The sequence below is a fragment of the Salminus brasiliensis genome, chromosome 17, assembly GCF_030463535.1.
Source record: "Salminus brasiliensis chromosome 17, fSalBra1.hap2, whole genome shotgun sequence".
NCBI lineage: Eukaryota > Metazoa > Chordata > Actinopteri > Characiformes > Bryconidae > Salminus > Salminus brasiliensis.
Window position 1 is genome coordinate 10,242,463 of NC_132894.1, and position 22,448 is coordinate 10,264,910.

The window sequence follows — 22,448 nt, forward strand, 5'->3', positions numbered from 1 at the left end:
GCCCATGCTCCTGTTTTATTCCTACAGATATCAGATATAAATACAATCGCAAACCCACATTCAGTTACAGTAATGCCAATTTAACAGTTATGCTTATGTAATGTATATAAGGCCCCACATTCATAAAGCTTCTCAGAGTTAGAGTGTAGATGTAGAATGATATTATTGTTAGATTCCTCTTTTTTACAGTGACATTACTAATCTTGGACTCCTTCTCCAAGAAGCTTTCTGTATAAGGGCCCCGGTGTGTCTACAAGAGGTGTAGTTGTCCATGTAGCACAGTGGCATACGGTAAACATGCTATACAATTGACCTACACAAAAATAATGTGAGGAACTCTTCCAGAATGTGAACTTTGTTGGGCTTGGCACTTTACATGGAAGAATAAGGAGTAAACCAACATACTTTATACTGACATTGGCGCATTTAAAGACTCTTGAGACTGTTTCTTGAGATAAACCAAAGACAGTGTGAACAGTGAGACAGTTCATATATTTTTATTTATTGAAAATTACATTAATATTGTACACATACATAACAAAACCTGCCTAAAGTCACTTCTTAGCACGGCTTCTGTCATGCCTTCTAATAATATCGATGAGGTTGTTTTTGGTCACGACATCATCCTGTCCTTGATTATTCCTTTGTCTGGCCCTCCTCTGCTGCTCGTGCAGGTGTGGGGAGTTGAGAAGTTGTGGGGGAAGCAGTGAGCCAGTGGGTTTTACTCGGTTCACAATGTCCAGAAACAAGCGCTTATTGTTGTTGTTCATGAAGGTAATGGCTGTTCCTCTGTGACCGAGTCTTCCTGCTCTGCCGATCTGTAAGCACAGGTACGTGGTACATCAGACCACAATCTGCAGTAACATGTTTGGCACAAACACACTCTGCTTAAACTTCCGCATTCCAGTGTTAGATGTCAGCAGCCATCACAATCAATGCTTTTTAGACTGCAGGCCATCATACCTGATGAACGTACTCATCCATGTTAGTTGGCATATCAAAATTCACCACCAGCTTGACATTGACCAGGTCCAGACCTCTGCCCAACACACCTGTACTGACCACCACTTCAAACTGGCCTTCAAGCAGACCCTTAAGAATAAGAAACTTAATTAATATGGATATTGGCAATTAACAGACATTGTGTCCTTTAAACTTTACAATTAACATTAATACTATTAACCAAACAGAACCTCAAACAGAACCTCACCTTCAGGATTCTATTGCGCTCCCACTGCTTCTTGTCGGAGTGAATAGCAACTGTGTTTAAGCCCATAACCTTCTGCACCGCCTCACATAATAGATCTGCTCCTAGTTTGCAGTCTACAAACACTACTACTGGTGGCTGGTAGAGTTTTTGGTCCTGTAAAAAAGAAACTCAGACTTTAACATTGTGCAAAAGGGTAATAAAGGTTTACACAAGCAATGTAAGCAAAATTCCCCCCATTCAAAAGAAGGAAAACATCAGGAGCTAAGTTGGATTTGCCTACACTATACATGTGTTACAAAACCTAACAATTTATTGACTGCCTCACAGTAGAGTAATGGAGATGTCTTCTATATGGAGTTTCCTCAACAATGCATTAAGCTAAGATGGCCTGTATTTGGGACCATACTTCAGCTTGTTACTCTCATAAATATGTAACTTGCAAATGAATTTAATAGTGGTTGCTGAAAAAGGTATAGTAGTTATTAGCTAATACACTAATTTGCCATGACATTAGCAACACTGACAGGTAAAGTGAAAAACACTAATTATCTTCTTATACAGTGGCATCTGCAATGAATCTGTGAACAGTCAGTTCTTGAAGGAATCTCCAAAACTAGTGGGTTTTTTTTCTGGTATGCACCAAAAGTGCTCAGAAAAAGGACAACCAATGAAAAGGTGGCAGGGTCATGGGCACCTAAGGAGGCCCCACTTCAGAACAGGACTTAAAAGATCTGCTGCTAACATATTGTGTAGCATATTGAGGTTCTTGTGGAGTCCATGCATCTAATTGACTGATCAAGTGGGACCTAATCAACATTAGAAGGCCAGACTAATGTTATGGCTTAATGTCCTAATAACCCTGCATTTCTATCTTTATTAAGACAAAGCAAAGCTAAAAAATAAAGAAAGAAAGAGCCCAACCTTTAATAAAATATAGTGTGTGCGGGTTTGGGTGTGGTATATCACAAGCATGACTGAAGGTATACTGTTCCAATAGAAAAGTATGGGCCGTTACTCTTTTCCTGGATGAGGACCATAGCAGAAGACCCCTCCCATTTCCTCTACAACATGAGTTGATTTTAAGCAGCTGTCAAAATATGCTCAACTGCACATTCATGACCACCTACATAAATTAGGCATCTGTGAAATGAAACCTTTCTCTATTACTTACATTCAGAATCTCAAACAGCTTTTTTTTCTTTGACGGTTCCTCCACCCAGACAACAATCTGGCGAACATTAGCACAGGGTTGGTTCTTCTGGCCAATAGTGATGCGCACAGGGTCCTGAGTCAGGCGAGATGCCAGCTGGTCCGTCCCTGCAGGGATCGTGGCTGATGTTAACAAAGTCTGATTGTCATCGGGAACTTGCTCCAAGACTTCAAGTACTTGTTGCTGAAATCCCATCTTCAGCATAGTGTCTGCCTGAGGTGAACAACAGAGGAGTGTTTAGAAAGACTGTAGGTTGAAGCAAAACCTAAATAAGAACCCAAAGAAACAAACTGCATCAAACAAACCATACCTCATCAACAACCACAATCTTCACACTGTCCAGTCGTACAGCCTTCTGCTTCAGAATCTCAATGAGACGACCTGGAGTTGCAATCACAATCTGTATGCAGAAGGAACATATAACTAGACTGACTAAATAACAGCATTGTTAAAGCAGTTCTGTGGGCCCAAATATTTATTTTTGATCAATTGGAAAAAAATGTGGCTACCTAGGTTGGAATTATTTGTACTGTAAACCTGTATAAAGACGAGGTTTATTCTGTGGAATTCTACAAAAACTACCTTGATGTGCTGCTTGAGTCTATGGAGCTGAGGGGGTAAAGGCATCCCTCCTACGAGCAGAGCAGTTCTCATGTTAGGAAGCCCCATAATCAGCTCCTTTACTTGTCTCTCAATCTGTATTGCCAGCTCCCTTGTTGGAGTCAGGATAACACTTGTAGGACCACATGGTGCATCTGCCCCACTCTGAAAAACAAAGGTAGGCATACTTAAGCCAAAATACAGAATCATACACATAACTACTCATACAGTCAATGGCAACAACAGTACTCTGCTCTAACATTTTAAACAATTAAAAAAAGAACTTATTTAATGCCTTTATTTTATGTAATAAGTTTCATAATTCTGGTGTTTTTCCACAAGACAATACCAGACTATTTGACAAAAGGAGTTAGCAATTAAAAGTAAAGCTTTCATGTACTACATCAAAAATCCTAGATTTCTACAAACTTCATTGGTTATGGAGTGCACAGAGAACCATGTTCTCTGACCTGCCTTATCTCATCTGATTCCCTAAACTTGGTACAATTTTTTACTCTGTATATGTTGGGGAGGATTTTTACACTGCAGAGCTTTCCCTGTTGCAGAACTTTGAACATTTGCAAAATTTAGCATTCCACTACTGAAGGTCTCAATCAGATGATATTTATAAACATATCGTTGAGCTGTAAAAATGGCTTGTTTGGTGGAATCATCATATTGTTTTCACTATTAACATGCACTATATAAAAGCATGGATTACATAATAGTATATGTTCTAATGCTGTATAGTACACTGTATATAGAATTATGGTGATACTTGCAATGGTTTACCTATTTTCAGAATGCCAGGTGTATACATCATGATTTGCACAGTTAATCTCCTCAAGTACACTCATCTCCACAAGTACACTTCTCAAATATTCTACAGTCAGGGACCCTAATTCCTGTTTGAGAAAATTTTACAGACCCCCATAGATGTATTTTATGAATACAGAAGTGTTAAAACTTTAGGCATACACATACCATTAGGCATATTTGATTAAAGCATTAGAATTTCTCCATCTTTTATTTATCTACTGAGTAGAGGATTTATTACAAAACAATTCATGTAATATGATCAGAGTGCCCTATGATATTAAATCACGTTTTATGTCTATTGCTGTTGCATGTATTGTATGCTTACATGTATTGTATATCTATTGTATTGCAATGTAGTCTATTCTTTAATTGTATTGTGCAATTAAAATGTGTGATCTTTGTCACTCATACTCTTCAAGCCACTATACACTGGCATGTCTTGGATTGTGCCTGAAGGCTAAGAAGATGGATCATTCCACTGTACATCTCACGGTACATTTGTATAAAGATGGGTCAACACAGATGTCAACAAACCCTACTTTTGAGCCTCCCAGTCTGAAACAATTCTCTTCAATGAAACTTTTTCTACAATTCACCAGTTACTGGTATTCCAATCAATGACATTACCTATGAACAAAGATCTGTTGTATCTGTTGTTCAGTAATATTACCTCCAATGAACGCACAACCACTGGAAGAAGGAAGGCAATAGTCTTCCCAGAGCCGGTGTCAGCTGTGGTGATCACATCTCTCCCGACTAAACCTACAGGAACCATCTGCATCTGGACGGGAGTGGGTGCCTCATAGCCAGCCTTCTTCAGGTTCTTACTGAGGGCCTCAGGGAAATGGCAGTGCTCAAACTCAATGATAGGCCTGCAGACCTGCTGGCCATGTGTAACGATTGCCAGTTCCTTCTTGACTCTCTCCACCTGTTCTTCAGTCAGTTCTGCTATAAAGGCGTCCTCCTTGTAGAAGTAGCCAAGTTCATGGGTTCCAGCATGGTCAGTGTCAGGAAGGACGCCAGTGTCGTCTTGCTTGGTTTTAGAGAAGACCTTTTCTCCAAGGCCCATGCACATCTTGGCCAAGTGACTTGCTTTGCACTCCAGACTGCACACATCATTGTCAGTGCTGTCACAAATGTACTCTCCATAACGGCCACACATTACACACACAGGCTCCCCAGGCTCAGGCCACCGCTGGCTCTTCTTGAAGGACTTCACTGGTTCCTCTTCGGGTTCCTCTTTATTTTCCTCCTCCTCCTCCTCCTTCTCCTCCTCTACCTTTCCTGGAGAGCCACACTGTTCGGTTGGTAACACCTCTGTAGCTTTGCATGGCTGATCATGTCCACTGTCTGCTGTCACAGGAGGGCTTAGCTGTTCTCTGGGTAAATCTGCAGCAAGAGGCGACGAGGTGGAATCAGGATCCTCAGAGCTCGCTCTGCTTTTCTTCAGCTCTGTGCTCTGAGGCTGACTGTCTGAGCTTCTTTTGAGCTTCAGGGATCTGGGCATAAACATCTTTTCAAGCTCATCACAACACAGCCGACCAAAGACAATGCAGCATTAGCCTGTGAACATCATTTAAACGATATTTTCTACTGTATAGTTTAATAACTTCATCACGGAGCGTTCAAAATAACAGCGCCTCCGGTTCGAGCGTACCGTCGATGTTATGATGTTGTCGCGTAAGTAATACGCAGTTGACCACTGGAATCATGGGAGTTGTAGTTAAAATACCGGTCTCAGACACAGACTGGCATTTTTGGGTGGTCTGTTAATGGCGTTTGCTTATTGTTTACACCGATAAAAAAAGTCACACCACTGTTTCTGGGAAGGAGGAAAAAGAGAAAGAACGAGGAGAGAGAGATGAGATAAACAGACAACATAAAATATTTCAGTAGAAAATCGACCACGATTTATCTGAGAAAAGAACATATCGTTAAAATGCATTGCTTCTATGGATCTTACATATTAAATAAGCAAAAGAAGATGAATAGTCGTCTATGCCTACACGCTGCATGTTGCATTACTGAAAAAAAATAAAATAAAAAATAGACAAAATACGTTTAAACTGCATGGTCAGTTTTGACCTGTGATAATTCATGTTTGTGTTAATGTAACGTTTTTTTTTACAGTATGTAAAAAAAAATGTCAATAACCTTGTTTTAAAAAAGCTGCTAGTCCCATTTCCAGCTATACAGTCTAAACAGTGCTGGGCGGACCGCGCATGCGCACTGGGGCAGCCCAGGACGGTGCGGCAGGAAAACCGCAGCGCAGCGTGGATGAATAGAGGTCCACTAGAGGAGGGAATACCGTAAATATTCAAGCGGGGACTGCGAGGATATGAAAGAGGAGCCCGGGTTCACGGCGAGGACAAAGACGACTTGAACGGCGGGCCATCAGAAACCCACAATGCGTGTTTCTTTAAGAGGGAATCGCTAGCAGTCACAGAGGGATCAGAATGGATGACAGTCTCAGGGCTGTACCCCACTTTTTGGCTGGATTCGGATCACGATGAATAAAAGCCCCTAGTTCGTGGAAGTTAGCCGAAAATAGAACTGAATTGCATGAACGGGACTCGGGATGGGCGACATTCACTAAAAGCAACCTTATAAATACATTTTCGCTGCAGTAAATTCCTTAGGAAGGATGTCATCGTTCTCCTCGGACCTGTAGGCGACCACTCGGCTGGTGCTGACCCTCCTTCTGCCTGTGAATATGGGGGATCTGACCGAGGCAAAGGACTGCAAAAAGACTTTCATTGTTCCTGCCATTAAGTCGTTTGACCATTATGATTTTAACAGAGCTAAAATCCGTGCGAGTCTCACATGGCTTGTGGCCAAAGCCTTCGGTACAGGTAGGTGGCGTCCTTTTCTCGTTCTTATGCCCTTTTTTGTTTTATCGTTTTGAAATAGAATTGCTTGTTTAGTGATTTACTCAAGGATAAATGCATTTGAGGGTTTAACAATGTTACAGATTTTTGCATTATTTGGTAGCACATATAATATGTGTAAGACCTTTTATTTTGAAATGAGAAGATGGTCGTACCCTTGCATTGTAGCAGGGGGTCCTTGATTATATTGGGGATAAGGCGTATGTTGCATACATTACCCAGTGTTCTTCAACTAGTATGTGATTCATGGCCTTTTTTTAAGCATAGAAATACAAAACGGTTGCAGGTATATTGATAATAAGGGAAACGGGACATTGGTATTGTCATATACTTGTGTATGTGATCTGCTAAGACGTTGTGCTTATATGTACACCTACAGTAATTGAGCAGGGCTCAGTATTACGCCCATTGCTAATATAGCTTGGAAATATGCCTGTAGTATTTATTTTGCCTATATCTAACATGTTACAGAGGTCCCAGAGTTCAGCCTTGCTAAAAATAATGTTAACAATATTAACACAATAACAAACTCTAAAATTAATATAGTGCTGTGATACTAAAATGTACATTTGATTCATCCATTACTATTGTCTAATAGTAATATAGCTACAATACTTGTACAGCATCCTGTTGTAAATTATAGTACTTGATTGTATTTATTAAAAATAATTCTGTAAAATGCCTATAATGTTACTAATGCACTTTTTAAGGTTACAGATTTTAAATTTGAGCTTCATTTATACCAAACATACCTTTTACCTACATTCAGTTGAACATCTGTAATATTCAACTTTTCAGAATCATCGCTGACCCTAACCGTGGCCTTAACTTTATCCCAATACTCGAACCTAGCCCTCATACCTATCCGCAAATCCTAATCAATAATCCTAACAGCGCTGAGGTTCGACCTGATGGGTAACCATTTGAACATCTGTAGCTAATATATGGGGGTCTGTACTGTACTACACAGATGAAGTGGGGCCCTTCTTCACAAAGGCTCTGGCAAGAATTGTACATTTTAATTATTTACTTATTATTCAGGAATATATTCAAATCTGAGAGAAATCCATTATTCAGCCGTCTGTGAATTTGTTAAGTAAGAAAACAGTCACCAGACTCCAAGCCTACTGAACATCCCTGATAGGATTTATACACTATAAAGGCAAAACACACTATGTGTCTATACACACTCTCTGTGCTGCTGTAAAATAGGGGGATAATGTGTATTCTTCAGTTCTGCAGAAACCTGTAGGACACATTTCGCTGTACGGTGTACAGTGACAAATACGTGCACCTTTACCTTTACCTTAGAGTTAGTGGCAGACAGAGACTGAGCTGTGGTTAAGGTAAAGATGAATGTATTAATTTTAGTAATTTGTCAGTATGAATTAATGAAGGATGGTGTAATTATGCTTAAACATTGTAGTTTTACCAAAAAAAGCAGTAGATTTATGTCAGTAATGAAATAAGCTTGCCTTTGTTGTGGACGGCGACTTTTGGAGCCAGCTGTAGACGGAAATTACACACCCATGCTGTGACATTTTTGTGCACTTTGGGCACTCTGGAGTGACCTTCTGTGCACTTTAGTATAAAAGACTGTAGCTTAGACAACAGTGCATCTGCTAAAGATCATATTTCTAATGGATCAGAGTTTTACATAATGAAGCGAACATTTAATCATGAGGTTTAAATCAAACATGAAGCATTAAACTATGCTGTTGTCATGGTGGAGACCTCATGATGCTTTGTGAATACATAGAGTTTAGCTCAGATTGGGGTATTAGGGTATATTGAGGATATCGTCAGTGCTTGCAGAACACTGATCAACTGCATGTTTCATTACAAACAGTGTAATTAGCCTGGTTTACCTGGATATAGTGCAGCAGATTTTAAATAGAAATAGCTGGACTCAGTATTGAAGAGTATTCGAATAGTAGTTTTTAAGAATCTGCTGCTACTGATGCATTTTGTTTCTACAATATTGTGTTTATAAATATCATTTATTTTGAAAATGTCTTTAAGTATTGTGATATAGTATTTTTACCATATTGTCCACCTCTGCCTCAGATACATTTCTGCATTAAACCACAGAACATTATTAGAACAAATCACCGTTGCAGAAATGACCCAGGACTACGCTAGCAATTATATATGTTTATTATATATACAAATATATTAGATTAGATTGAAATAGATTTTCAATTCTGAGCTCAACATTTTTTATTCTTATACATGTATGTATCAATTCACAGCTCACTTACAGCTCACTTTTTTACTGATGGAAATATAATTACAATATAATTATCAACTGGGCTAGCTTCTGATATTACTGAATAATGTATAATGATAACTCCATTATGCATAGACATCATGCAATACTGTTAACATCTATACTGGTGCGTAGGGACACTTCTTCTGTACGTGCTCATCCCTTTCAGTCTCTAATGGAGAGCAGATCTTGTGAACCAGAGTTTCATTTCCATGTATCCCAAAGTTCTTTACCACACTGAAAATATAGGTTATAATCCTTCAAGTGGTCTTAATTTTGTGTAGTTAATTATTAGGTGTTATTTTATTAGGTGTAATTATTTTATTGTTTAGCCTATTATTAAAAATAAGATATTTTAATATACTTTTTAGGTATTTGACTAACCACAAATAATATTAGTGACACACAGATGGAATATTCTTTAAATATATATATTTTAAATGTGCACTTGCATATAAACATGTATTTAAAAGATTGTAGTATTTTGTAATATCAATTATCCCTAAAACAGCCTTAATGCACTGTTAATTTTTGTTTAAATCATTGAACTTTTGTTATTTTACTTATTTAGGTATAAATGGGTGAATTAGGCATTGTTAAGAAAAGATAAGTGTCACATGCTTAGGGTTACCATCTCTTTCTTTTAGGGTCATCCCTTCAAAGAACTAGCTAGTTTTTATACAGTTTCTCCAAAGTACATGAGACTCATGAAACTACTTACACATGAGCAATTGAGCAGTGATGGGTGTTGTGGGTTTTTTTTTGTAATGCAACAGAATGAACTCCCTGAAGTAACTGTGTTACCAGCATGACAACCATCTGGATGGTTTTGCACCATCTCATTAAAATGTACAGTCAGCTGTTTGCGTCCACATGTAGAATAAAAAACACACAGGTTGTTTCCGTTGAGACACTTCATTATCTGCCTTCTCATTTTGGTATGACCTTGAACACAAGGATAAAGGGAGGCTAAAACTTTATAGCTTGATTGACAAACACTCTGTGTCTTCTGCAGAGCAGCAACCTGGGGACCACCCAGTGGTGTTTGCTTCTGGTGAGTGTAGTTTGCTTGCAAATGGTGGCATATTGGCCATATAGGACTTCAAAAGACACTGACCAGGTGCATCAACACTAAACACCTCGTGAACTATATTACCATGTTTAGGAGCATAGCATTACGTGTTGCGTAAAAGGCTTCGAATTTTATTTCTTTTTCACTTCAGCTCTCCGTTAAAGGGTGCATATCATCCTCACTTAAAATCACTTTTTGATGTACATAGATATTGATGTTTGAAATTTCAAAACATAGCATTTACTCCCCAATTCATACATGAAATACATGAAAAATAAGTTAAATAAGTAAATTGTTTCTGCAGTGTCACAGGTCAGTTCAGAGTAGGGCTGGGCGATATGGTAAAAATACTATCTCACAATATTTAAAGAAATGTTCACTAATCACGATATTAATCACAATACATGTAATCATAGACTAAATACATCAGTAGCGACAGATTCTTAAAAACTACTATTCAGATACTCTCCCGTACTGAGGACAGGTATTTTTATTCAACATCTGCTGCTCTTCATCCAATTAAACCAGTCTAATTACACTGTTAGTAATGAAATTTTCAGTTGATCAGTGTTCTGTAAGCATTGACTCGATATACTCAGAAAAGCATATTGTGTATCACGATAACAGAGTTGATCACAATACAATAAAATATTGTCATATTGCCCAGCTCTAGTTCAGAGATAATTTACATACAGTATATTCAGTCTTCAAGTCACAATAACAAAATCAGCTTAATTCCAGAGGAACTGGTGCGGTAACACATGGAATACATAGTATGCGCTATTATGATAAATATGGTAATGGTAAAAGTCCTGCAAATCGCTGGATACCATTGGTTGATTTTCTTGGTATTATGGGAACTGTACTGGTTGTAGGAGTATCACTATTTGGTTGTTCTCACCTTTGGATGTGAAACAACTGAAAATAAACTAGTATACTATAATAACTAGAATACTAAAGTATTTCACCTATATTCTGTATTCTGTGTCAGCGTGTTTGGGTGTGAGCATGCAAACATTAATACTTTACTGCTAAATTAACACATTACAGGTTATTCTGATCACGGAAGTAGATGGAACAAACTGTAACTTGCACGACTGTCTGTTCAAATGAAATGAAAAGAATCCTGGGTTAGTCTGATGGTTTGTTGGTTTTTTTTTCTTTTCAGTTTTATCATACTCTTACCGAACCGTAAGGTCCAAACCATGGTGCGAATTGAGCTGTGACGCGTGTAACATTACACCTCGAGTCATAGAGTATTTTCATAGGTGAACCCCAAAAAGATTTACTTAAAAAGAGATCCACTGGCAAAATGAGAGAGATCGGATGAGAGGATCTAGGCCCTTTAGGTTTGGCTAAGGCATCTTTATGGAGCTATTGTATTCCTATATTTGCACTTGTCCCTCCAAATGTAGCTAGTCATTCAAGGTATTTTTCCGTTAGCCTCCAGTTTACATTTACATTTACATTCACATTTATGGCATTTAGCAGACGCTCTTATCCAGAGCGACTTACAAAAGTGCTTTGCTATTTACCCAAGAAAACCTTAGCTAGTTAGAACAGACTAATAGTTCAAAGTTACCTCTAAGCTTTAGACATTACTAAACACAAGACAATAAGGTGACCATAGTACTCTATTCGCTGTTCGTCCAAGTATTCTCAGAAGAGGTGGGTCTTCAGCCTGCGTTTGAAGACAGCGAGCAAATCGGCCGTTCGGACACCCAGGGGAAGCTCGTTCCACCACTTTGGTGCCAGAACAGAAAAATCCTGGACGCTTGTCTTCCACAGATTTTAAGGGGTGGCGGGTCGAGCCGAGCCGTACTTGAAGCTCGAAGGGCTCTAGGTGCGGATTGGCTTTTGACCATTGCCATCAAGTACGGAGGGGCTGGTCCGTTCTTGGCTTTGTAGGCCAGCGTCAGGGTTTTGAATCTGATGCGGGAAGCAGCTACAGGAAGCCAGTGAAGAGAACGCAGCAGTGGAGGGACATGGCTGAATTTAGGGACATTGAAGACGACCCGTGCCGCTGCATTCTGGATGAGTTGCAGGGGCCTGATGGTGCGCAGAGGGAGACCAGCCAGAAGAGAGTTGCAGTAGTCAAGTCTGGAAGTGACGAGAGACTGAACAAGCACCTGGGTGGCCTCTCTAGAGAGGAAGGGTCGAATTCTCCGGATGTTGTACAGGAGAAATCTGTAGGACTGAGTTACATATGCAACGAACGATAACTGATCATCCATCACTACACCAAGGCTTCCAGCTTCTGTAGAAGGAGTGACCAGTGAGTTCTCAAAGGTGATGGCAAGGTCATTTTTTGGTCCAGCAGTTCCCGGGATGTACAGCATGGTTGTCTAAAAATGTTTAGCAACGTACAAGCTGCATGACTAAATAATCACACACTTTCCTCAAACTGCGTTAAATTCTTAAGTAATCTTAAATTTAGCTTGTTTATGTGGTTCGACACAAGAATATGAAATATGGTTGTCTAAAAATGACATTTAGGACCTCATTTAGTCAGTAAACAGTAGTAGCAGCCACCCTAAAACCTGAATTTAGTCTATATGTCCGTCCACGTTTTTGGTAGCAGTATGTCAAGATGTCACAAACTACATAAAGTAGTCTATTTGAGATTAATATTTAGACGTGCAGTTTTTTTTTTTATCCTGCTACTGCTAAGCATAAGCTTCAGTCGCTTGAGTTAAATAATGAGCACTAGCCTTGTGCTGCCATACCAAACATGTCACTGACTGACAACTGGAGTAAACAGTAAGTTGTGTGATTATTTTTTTTATGCCAAGTTTAAAAGCTGTAAAGTTTGGACTTGATTATGTTTTCAGTATCATCGTAGTCAGTTGGGCTAGTCATTTGGTTATTCCAATCGAAAACTGAACAACTTCATTCCAGGGCAAATATGCTGCTCTACAGTGCCAGCACCACAGCACTGAAATAGCTGCTGCTCTGGGTTTTGTGTGGTCACAGCCACCTACTTAAGCTATTATTTGTATGTGGGATTTTAGCATTACTCTCTGTGCTGCCCTTGGTTTACAATCGACTTTCATGGGAACGTTATGTGTTGTGCTGATCCCTAAAATGATTTCTGGGTCGTCAGCCACAGAGGCAGGCCAGGAGCCGTGCTTGTGTTCCTGCTCCAAATGAATCATGATTGCTGGTATATGAGAGTGCCAGCTCTTTGACTCATTTAATGCACATAGTTTGGACGGGGTATGTGCATTATACTAACTGTTAAAATCTCAACCTCAGCAAGTACAAGTTCCAGCAGGCTGATGGCTTCTAAGCCCCTTCAGAAATTCTCTTTATATCCAGTTTCTTTGAATGTAGCAAGGCTCCCTCACTGGTGCTGTGAACTGTAATTCTCTCTCTCTCTCTCTCTCTCTCTCTCTCTCTCTCTCTCTCTCTCTCTCGGGTAGAGACGTAGTGCAAGAGAATCGATCGAGCGCCACATAGTTGCCATAGTAACCATGGCCCAGCTCGAGACGGTCATGTTTTATGCTCAAGTTGTTAAAGCCGGGCTCCTTAGAGACCGACCGGCCAGCTTGCGATTTTATCTTCAAGTACACCGTCTTTTTTACTTTGATGGATTTGACCTATCCGTGCTCTGCCCAGAAATGTGTTCTTTCATAGCAACTGTTGGCAGGTTGGACAAGCTTTTTAAAACACTGGCAAAAACCTATCCCACCCTACCTAAAGATAAAGTGTAGTCCCACAGTGCTGAAATCAAAACTGCAGTTTCTCATTAGGTTGAATGGGATTTTTACAACATTTTTGTGAAGCCTGTCCAACAACAGCATTCCTCACCACACATGGCGAAATAGCTCATCTCATCTATCCGTTGCAGCCTCTGAGGTGACCTCAATATTTATCCCAGCACTGGGAAGCTTTCAGGTCTGCAGTTACTTTGGAAATAACTACTGTAGGTATTGGTTGTATAACTACGTGCTATTTTCACTGCAGGGAGAGGATTTAAATATACCCTAGTTCAGGTACCGATGGGGACTCTAAATCTCTAAGATCTGTATTTTAGGACACTTACCACTTTTATTACTAACAATCTTCACTGATACACAGTGATTTATCTTTCTTTCATACTCCAATCAGCTTTTCCCAAATCAAGTACCTATAGAATCAATGCACAGTGCCATTAACTGCAGTACACCAAAGCCTTTCTGTGTCTCATGTGGGTTCTACTAGCACTCCCACATGGTCCATTGCGTACAGTAGTGACATTGTACTGAATCCTGGTGTCATCCTAGAAGTCATGGTGGAATCGGGGCTGTAAGGGCAGTTATCTTAAGCCCTACTGAAGCTTTATTCATTTCTTTTTGGAAGGTAAATCCTAATCGGATTGTAATTTTAATCCGGTGTGAATCTTCAGTGTCTGTAGTTTTTACATGTCTGACAGTAATAATTGTAGAGCTATAATTCACTGACCCTCAGTAATAGTACCATACCATAATACCATGGTAATGTATAAGCACCTGCTAATAGACTTGACCATGCAATGTGTTGTTATTAGTGGCTCCGGATATGGGTGTGGTCCAAATGCCATTATGTAAATGTACATGAAATCAGTATGCTGCATTGGTGACTAAGGTTGGTACAGCAAAAATAAGGAGCGCCTGGAAGCAGGTCTTATCCTCATTAAGAAAAAGAACTGTAGAAATACTACCATTAAATATATTGTCGCTGTCCAATGACAAATATGTATCTCCAAAATGGTGACTTTACAGGAGAAGGCAAAACTGAACTTAAATTGTATTTTGTACAAAATATTTACTGTATTAGTCTTCTCATTAGCTTTAATATGAAGATGAATGGGATTAGCTTTACATAGCATTAGCATTCTGTTCTTCTGTGAATACAGCACAACAGCACTGCATTTTTTAAGTGTTTATATAAATATACTTTAGTCTGTAGTTTAATCCTCTTCCTCTTTTCCTCCGCAGAGAGTGTCCCAGATGACCTAAAGGATCCTTTTTACACTGACCAGTATGAACAGGAGCACTTAAAGCCACCGGTGGCCACTCTTCTGCTATCAGCCGAGCTGTACTGTCGCGCTGGGAGCCTGATCCTGAAGAGCGATGCGGCCAAGCCCTTGCTGGGCCATGATGCGGTCATCCAGGCTCTGGCTCAGAAAGGCCTGTACGTCACCGACCAGGAGAGGCTGGTCACTGAGAGGGACCTATGCAAGAGACCCATTCAGATGGTGAGCAACATTGCTTTCTCCTCAGATTCTTGTGGGTGTGTGTATGTATATGATGCATTGTTTTTGATGGTGAAACACAGACTTGCTACAGTTCTATACAAGGATTAAAAATGGGCATTTTTATGTTCCATTTTCAATAAAATAAACATGTCGTTTTTGGTGATGCTCTCAAACATATCATACAGCACTTTATTTTACTGTACTATGCATTTGTGTTTTTAATAGTAATCATCATTTTTACTACTGCCAGTAAGGCCACATACACATCAACCCTTGACTTGGTATGAGCATTGACATTCAAATTCTGGTATCATGACAACCCTACTGATCAGCATGTCTTGACCAATTGTAGGGGTGAACAATACTGCAGATTCACAATAATTAAAGACATTTTTACGATACACAATGTGTGATGCTTTTGATAGCTACAAAACACGGTACTTCAAGGTTGCATTAGTAGGTAATGGACGACCCGTGACAGCACAAAGAACCGTATCTTTAGCCATGTTTTGCCTGGTTATAGAGTTCTTGGTCTATTTGTAAAAGGTTCTTGAAAAACTTGAACTTTAAGATTTAGTATTTAAAAAAAAAACGCTGCTAAAAACTCAAAATGTGCAGCGTTAACTGCAGCTAAACAGGACTAATTATACTTCTTCTAATGAACCAAGCAGTTGGCCAGTGTTCTTTAAGTTCTGAATATAAAACCGTGTTGTCTATTACAATATAAACTTTATCACAATAATTATTAAATATCACCATATTGCCCACCTGCAGTCTACATTTTAGTAATACATTTAGTATTTAAAAGAGTACATGCATTTCCCTTTCTGTCAAGTCTGCACTAATATTTCTTTGCCTTTCGAATGGTTGGTCTAATACCAAGGCCATTCTGTTTGGTTCTAGAAAGTATTAAGTTGGACTAGAGCTGATATGCATGATTTAAAACATTGTTTGATATTGTCATTTGTTAAACACCTGCTAATTCTTGATGAACTTCTCTTGTCCCATTTACCATCTGCATACTGCCTTTTTTTTTTTTTTGTCTTTTTTGTTTTTTTAGATTTAGACTTGAGTTTGTATTAAGTTACACAGGGACAGGGATTAGGCCTAGTCCTGGACTACATTTTCCTTTCAGTGTAGAATCTCCATTCTCCACACTAATGTCCCACACACAAATAAAATTCTTTTCTTTCGGTTATGTCTTTGATCATCTCTCTCAGCGATGTGGCTGAGCTTATGAGCTTATTATGTGTGCACTCTCTAAAGGAGGCTGCTGTTATGAGTTATATCCTGTTAATTCATAATTACCCCGGCATCATTTGCTGTGCCTCTGGCTCTATCATCCTGAAGAGAATATATCTCAGCACAAATAATAATTCACCCTATAAATGTCTGCTGGAGTTGGAATGTTTAGCTTATTGAATGTTCATTGATTAAATTAGCCATGTAGATATCTGTGTAAATTTGTTACATCATTTATATTATTTTGTGGCAGAAGCACAGTGACAGTCTTTAAGGTTTAAGTCGTCCTAACAGTTTCTCACCCACCTGCTGATGATTTCTGGCTAATGCTTCTGTGAACTAAAGTCACCTGTCTACAAAACATGTGATCATCAATAAATAAATGGCAAAACATTTAATGGGGGATGAATAGGTGTTTCCCAATCTGGCACCTCAAGCATTTTATTTATATATATTTATATAATGTACAGATCTGATTGGTTGAGTAACATTTACATTACATTTACATTTAAGGCATTTAGCAGACGCTTAGCAGACACTCTAGTCCATAGCGACTTACAAAGTGCTTAGCTATTTTGAATAGACTAAAAATTCAAAGATACCTCTAAGTTTAGACATTGCTAAACACAAGTCCATTAGGTGACCACTCTACTATTAGTTTTACTAATAGTTTTACTAATATTACTATTATAATATTGCGATAAATATCGTATATCGTAAAAATGTCTTTAAATATTGTGATATAAAATTTTCCATATCCAGCTCTAATCTCAACAGGTTATTGGTTACAGGTGCAGAAAGGACCCAGACTGCGGTTGAACTGTTAGTGACCTCCGCTCTAGTGTAAACAAGTGTAGTATTACCTATTGAACCTCAGTGCTACAACTGGGCTGCTATCACAGTGATCTAAAGCCTGAAGGGCTTGATGGATTAGAAGCATTGACAAGCAGGCCCTTGAGCTTTTACAGACGCTCATTAGCATTAGCACTTCATTAACATTGTTTGGTATTGGCTTGCCATGGTACAATCCAATATAGCAATCATCTTAAAGACTTAAATCTAGAGATGGCATGTCGCTGTTCATTGGCGTTGCTTTAAGGCCAATATCAGCAGAAAATGCTGAATGGGATTTCATTACAAACAGTGTAATTAGTCTAGTTTGCAAATTTTCTGGACAGCGAATTTTAAGTAAAAAAGCGCTGTACTCCGTATTGGGGAGTATTTGAATAGTAGTTGTTAAGAACTACTAGAATCACCACAAATATGGTATATTGTTAAAATATAGTATATAATATTTTTACCATACCGACCACCCCTACTTGCATTTTGTAAAGTCTTATTGTTAGCTTTTGCTTTTTTTCTTTATACATTTTAGAAAATGGCTTATTTACAAAGCAGCAAGAGTCATGAAAAAATTGGTATGTTCCTCTAATTTAAGATTATGAATGAAACAGAAAGGCTTTGCTTGACAGGCTTTGGTGAGGAGGACGCAGTCTCTCAGAAATGGCCTGAAAGTTTTGAATGAATAAGACTGCAGCAATTAAATTCTTGCATTAAGCTTTATTATTAATCATTCAAGGGGGGTTTCTATTTTGGAAATGTGCAGAAGAGGAGAAAGGAAATGAGGGAAAACTGTTCAAGAGCTCTATGTGAAGCCTCAGGTTTTCATGGATTAAAATGTGGAGCATATTTGGAGGGCACCTTAGAGGTAGAGGCAGAGTAGAATTAACACGTTTTATGTATTATGCAATTTACATAAAAAAACTCTGTCCTGAATAGATAATAGATGCATTTTATTGAACTGTATACTGGGCCCAGTTTTCCAGCCTTGAGTTTGTACATATTTTCAAAACATTAGTGGAATACATTGTCCAACACTCGCCAACCTTGATCTTTTTGCCTGAAGTGTAATGATGGAACAGTCTACAAAGATTGGTGGACACATGTCAATAGGGTGCACTAAAACAGTCAGCACATTGCACCTTAGGCCTCATGGAACTGGCTAATGCTGGGACCCCTAACGGCCTGTTGGTGCTCTACTTTTCTTATCTTTCTTTTTACCCGCTTGTTGATTGGCAGTCTCATGTTTGTTTTTACCTTTTTCTTTATGATGTTCCCTTTTTTCCTCTGCACCCTCTCTCTCTCTACCTCTCTCTCTCTCTAACTGATTGAAGAAGCATGCCTGTTCCTATAGTTGCCACCCACTTCCACTCCCCCACACAGATTCTCATTACACTGATGCTTCGAAAATACATGCAAACACCCGCTGCACACACACTCTCACCCACTCACATCTACAGCCACGTCAGTGCTCAAAATAATCCTATTGTAATACACAGCCTAACCTGTGCAGTATTAGTCGCTCTGACATTCACCGCAAGCCTAAACATTGCACATGCAACTTGACATGAAAATGTGCAAATGCAGAGTTTCAACCTGCACTACACAGAGCATAATCCTCTTACCTGTGTCATGTCTTAAAGAAATTTTTTTGTAAAAAAATCTGAAAAAAAAAACAAACCAAAAAAAGCATGATAACATGACAAATTCGGTGTCTGTAGTTTGCATCATTTGGTTTAGAACAGGCATAATAATAAAAATAAACTTCTCAGCATAGCTAAATGGTGGGGCAAAGAAGTTGCACTGATTACAGTATAGTTCCAATTTTAGCTTGCTTGTGTCAAGATGGGCTTTCCATGCTGTTTAGTTAAGTTACTAAGATGTGATTGCTGGCAGTCTAGTGTTGGTTAGCATCTACTGTTGTAAACTAAAAAAGCTTTTCTTCATATCAAACATGACTGTTCAGCAGCATCTGGGGTGAGTAAGTAATTGTTAATTATAATTTTTGCCAAACTATTTCTCTAACCTGATTACCAATACTTTTTCAGATTTGCACAGGTTTTCCCCTTGACATGTTTGCTGTCTGTTTCCTGATGTAGTTTTACTCTACTAAGCTAATGCAGCTAATAAGTGACAATACCAGCATCATCATACACTTTGCTCACACTGCATAGATTTGTTACGTAATCTCAAATATATTGCTTAACAGTGATAAAGAAATGACATTACTGTACTAGTAAGGTAGAGACAAACAATTACAGATGTGATATTCGGCTTCCTAGCAGTGATGTTAGCTATCTGCGGTCCTTCTCCAAAGTGCTTGTCGTTTTTGAAAGGTTTCTCCCACCTTCAAGATACATCATCAGAGGCAGGCAGAGTCTCTTGAAACTGTTATTGCCACTGAGGTAGGTTTGCTAGTGTTAAATTAACACTGTTGGTGGTAAATTGTAATTGGAATTTATAATTACTAAATTGAGTGTTAATGTGAGTAGGCATGTTTAGGCATGTTATGATCTAGTCTTTCATCTTTCCATCACTTATTAGCTACATCAACGTCATAGATAAAGGAAGTTAGTTCCTTTTTTCAGAATCAATGAAGTATCTAACAGCCCACACTATATGTTGAAATGTTTGTGGACACCCCTGTAATGAATGCATTCAGCTACTTTACGTTACATCCATTGCTGACACAGATGTGGAAACGGACTAACACGTTTACTCTAGTCCCTGTAAAGAAATGTTGCCAATAGAATAGGACTCTCTGGAGCATATAACATTAACCTATTAGCACCATGTCTAATGCCAGGTGTGGACTAGAGGGGTATAAAGCCCCCCAGCATTGAGCATTGATATATCCTTTTTTTTTTTTTTTTTTTTTTTTTTTTTAATAAATGAGTTAGTTAAGGTGGGGTGATGATCATCCAACATCCTGACCTCACTAATGTTCATGTCACTATATACAAAACAGCAGTGTAGAAAGCATTCCCTGTACAGTAGAGACAGCTACTTCTACAAAAGCAGTGAGTGTGTCCCTATACTTTCATCCATATAGCATATATCCAGATATGTTATAAAAATGACACTCCTCTCATTTTGGCATGCTGTCCCAGTCTATGAATGGCTGATGATGTGACTTTTAGTTTGGCAGCAGGGAGGCTTTGGCTGGTGTTGGTGAGAAGTGCTGTGAGCTTTAGTGTGCATGGCTGGCTCCAGTGTGAGAGGTAGCTGCTCAATATAAACAGAATTAACAGAGAATATCGCAGTGGTGTGAAATCTCACTGCCAACACTGAGTCTCATGTGCTCTGGACTTTATATTCTTTCATTTGCATCTCTTTCATCCAAACCAGTTTCTGTTCACTAGCAGGCCTTAAATGGTTTTTACCAATACTTACTGCAGTAATTATTAGACCATCTTTTTGTATTACACCTGTTTGTGTGTTTATGTTTAATACTATTGATAATACACCAAACTTAATTTGCATTCTTATTCTTTTTAGATGACCCTTGATGGGCTAATCCACACGCTTCTCTCTGATGATTAGGTCCACTTCAGTTCTTTATACCTCATACTCAAACCTTGTACCCTCTCTCTCTAACATATAAGCATTGCAGTTTTTACAAGTCTGTCAGATCCACTGTAGTGAGTGTTTCTGTATATCTGAGACTACTATGACTATTAATCAGTTGAGTTCAATATTTTATAAATAATATTAATAATCATTATTATTTTGAGCTGCACAGTATTGTCCCTTACTGTTCGTAATGTGCACTAAAACAAGAAGAAGCATATTAAGGAAGCATGATTAGACGAGGACGCATAAAGATGGCAGAATTTGAAAGCATCTAGTTTTAACATCTGTGAATTAAAAAATAGGCCACATGAATATCCATAGGACGCGAATTTCTGGTTTGAGCATCACATGCTCAACTCTTGCAAATGTAGTATGTGGCCTTTGCAGAAGTGGGAGTGAGTAATTTTAGTACTGAAGGCTCCTGTGGGACTCAGTTTGCCCTCATTATCAGAAGTCATTGTACATCCTCAGCCTGGTGTGGGTGGCACATCATAGAGTGGAGCGCAACTGACGACATACTCTTCATTAGACAGCCCAGTTAACCCCTTAAACTACAAGGGTCTGGATGTGGGCCTACGCTTAAACTGCCGTACGTTCAGTAATATTGTTTATCTCAAATATTTCTGGGACACAAATCGTGAAAAATGATTGTGACCGGCCTAATGAGAGCCAATTTAAGTACAGATTCAGCTGTTCTTGTCTTTGTGAAAGGGCAGCAGATGTTTTCTGGTTAATTTTGGGATACTTCTCTTTACACCATAAACTGTATAAGCATAAGCTGTAGCGCAGATATGGACAATGGTCAGCATAAAAATAAAGACAGACAGCAGCACAGCTGAGTGATTTAAGCACAGTGCCGAGAGGAAATCTGCTTCTTTATGGTGAGATCTTATGAATAATAGATGGCAGCAGCGTGAGTCTGCAGGGAACAATGAATAAATAGGACAGTTTGTTAAAGTACTGTATAGAGAGGCATGCAAGTACATGTGCGTGTGTTGTGAGCTGGAAGAGAAAGCTTCCGTTGCCATTAATGGTGCAGTTCCATGTTACCCAGTCTTTGGCAGCAAAAACAGACAACTCTGTGGACAGGTGGCTGTGTGTTACTGTCAAAGACTTTAATGAATAGAGGAACTCCTGTGAATCTCCATCCAAATACACACACACACAAGCCAAGCAAGTTCTTTCAGAATCTAGGGCATGCAGTACTGTACAGAAGATTTAGACCGGTCATTTTTAGTCTCTTCCCCACAATTATTTTCTCACCTGAAGATTTATTGATTATTTATTTATATGTGATTCTTTATTCCCATCTGAAGTTTAAAACTATCACATGGATTTTGACACTGGAAGATTTTGGCAAAGAAGCACTGAGTCCATGCTGGGATTTGAACCTATAACCTCCACACACTTGATCAGCAGGAAGTTAGACTGTTGTGCCACCCTAGAGCTGTGATCCCTTTCACAATACAGAGATCAGAACAACATTCTGAAGCTGCTGCTGTTCTCA

At 38.9% G+C, this 22,448-nt stretch overlaps 2 protein-coding genes across 5 annotated transcripts in view; one reads left to right on the forward strand and one right to left on the reverse strand.

The window, feature by feature from the left end:
- Positions 1-481: 481 nt before the first annotated feature.
- On the reverse strand, positions 482-5,502 carry ddx59 (DEAD (Asp-Glu-Ala-Asp) box polypeptide 59). The gene is made up of 7 exons (XM_072660014.1): positions 4,510-5,502; positions 3,003-3,185; positions 2,731-2,820; positions 2,382-2,633; positions 1,211-1,363; positions 964-1,092; positions 482-818 (listed from the first exon to the last, which is right to left on the reverse strand). The coding sequence occupies exons 1-7, from the start codon at positions 5,350-5,352 to the stop codon at positions 555-557; spliced, it is 1,914 nt and encodes a 637-aa protein (XP_072516115.1). The 5' UTR covers positions 5,353-5,502; the 3' UTR covers positions 482-554.
- Positions 5,503-6,064: 562 nt separating this feature from the next.
- camsap2a (calmodulin regulated spectrin-associated protein family, member 2a) overlaps positions 6,065-22,448 on the forward strand; it is a 48,770-nt gene continuing 32,386 nt past the window's right edge. For all 4 annotated transcript variants that reach the window (XM_072660036.1, XM_072660037.1, XM_072660038.1 and 1 more), the window contains exons 1-2: positions 6,065-6,691; positions 15,027-15,286. In XM_072660036.1, coding sequence (XP_072516137.1) covers positions 6,553-6,691; positions 15,027-15,286 — 399 coding nt within the window. In that variant the 5' untranslated portion in view covers positions 6,065-6,552. The remainder of the gene's footprint in view (positions 6,692-15,026; positions 15,287-22,448) is intronic.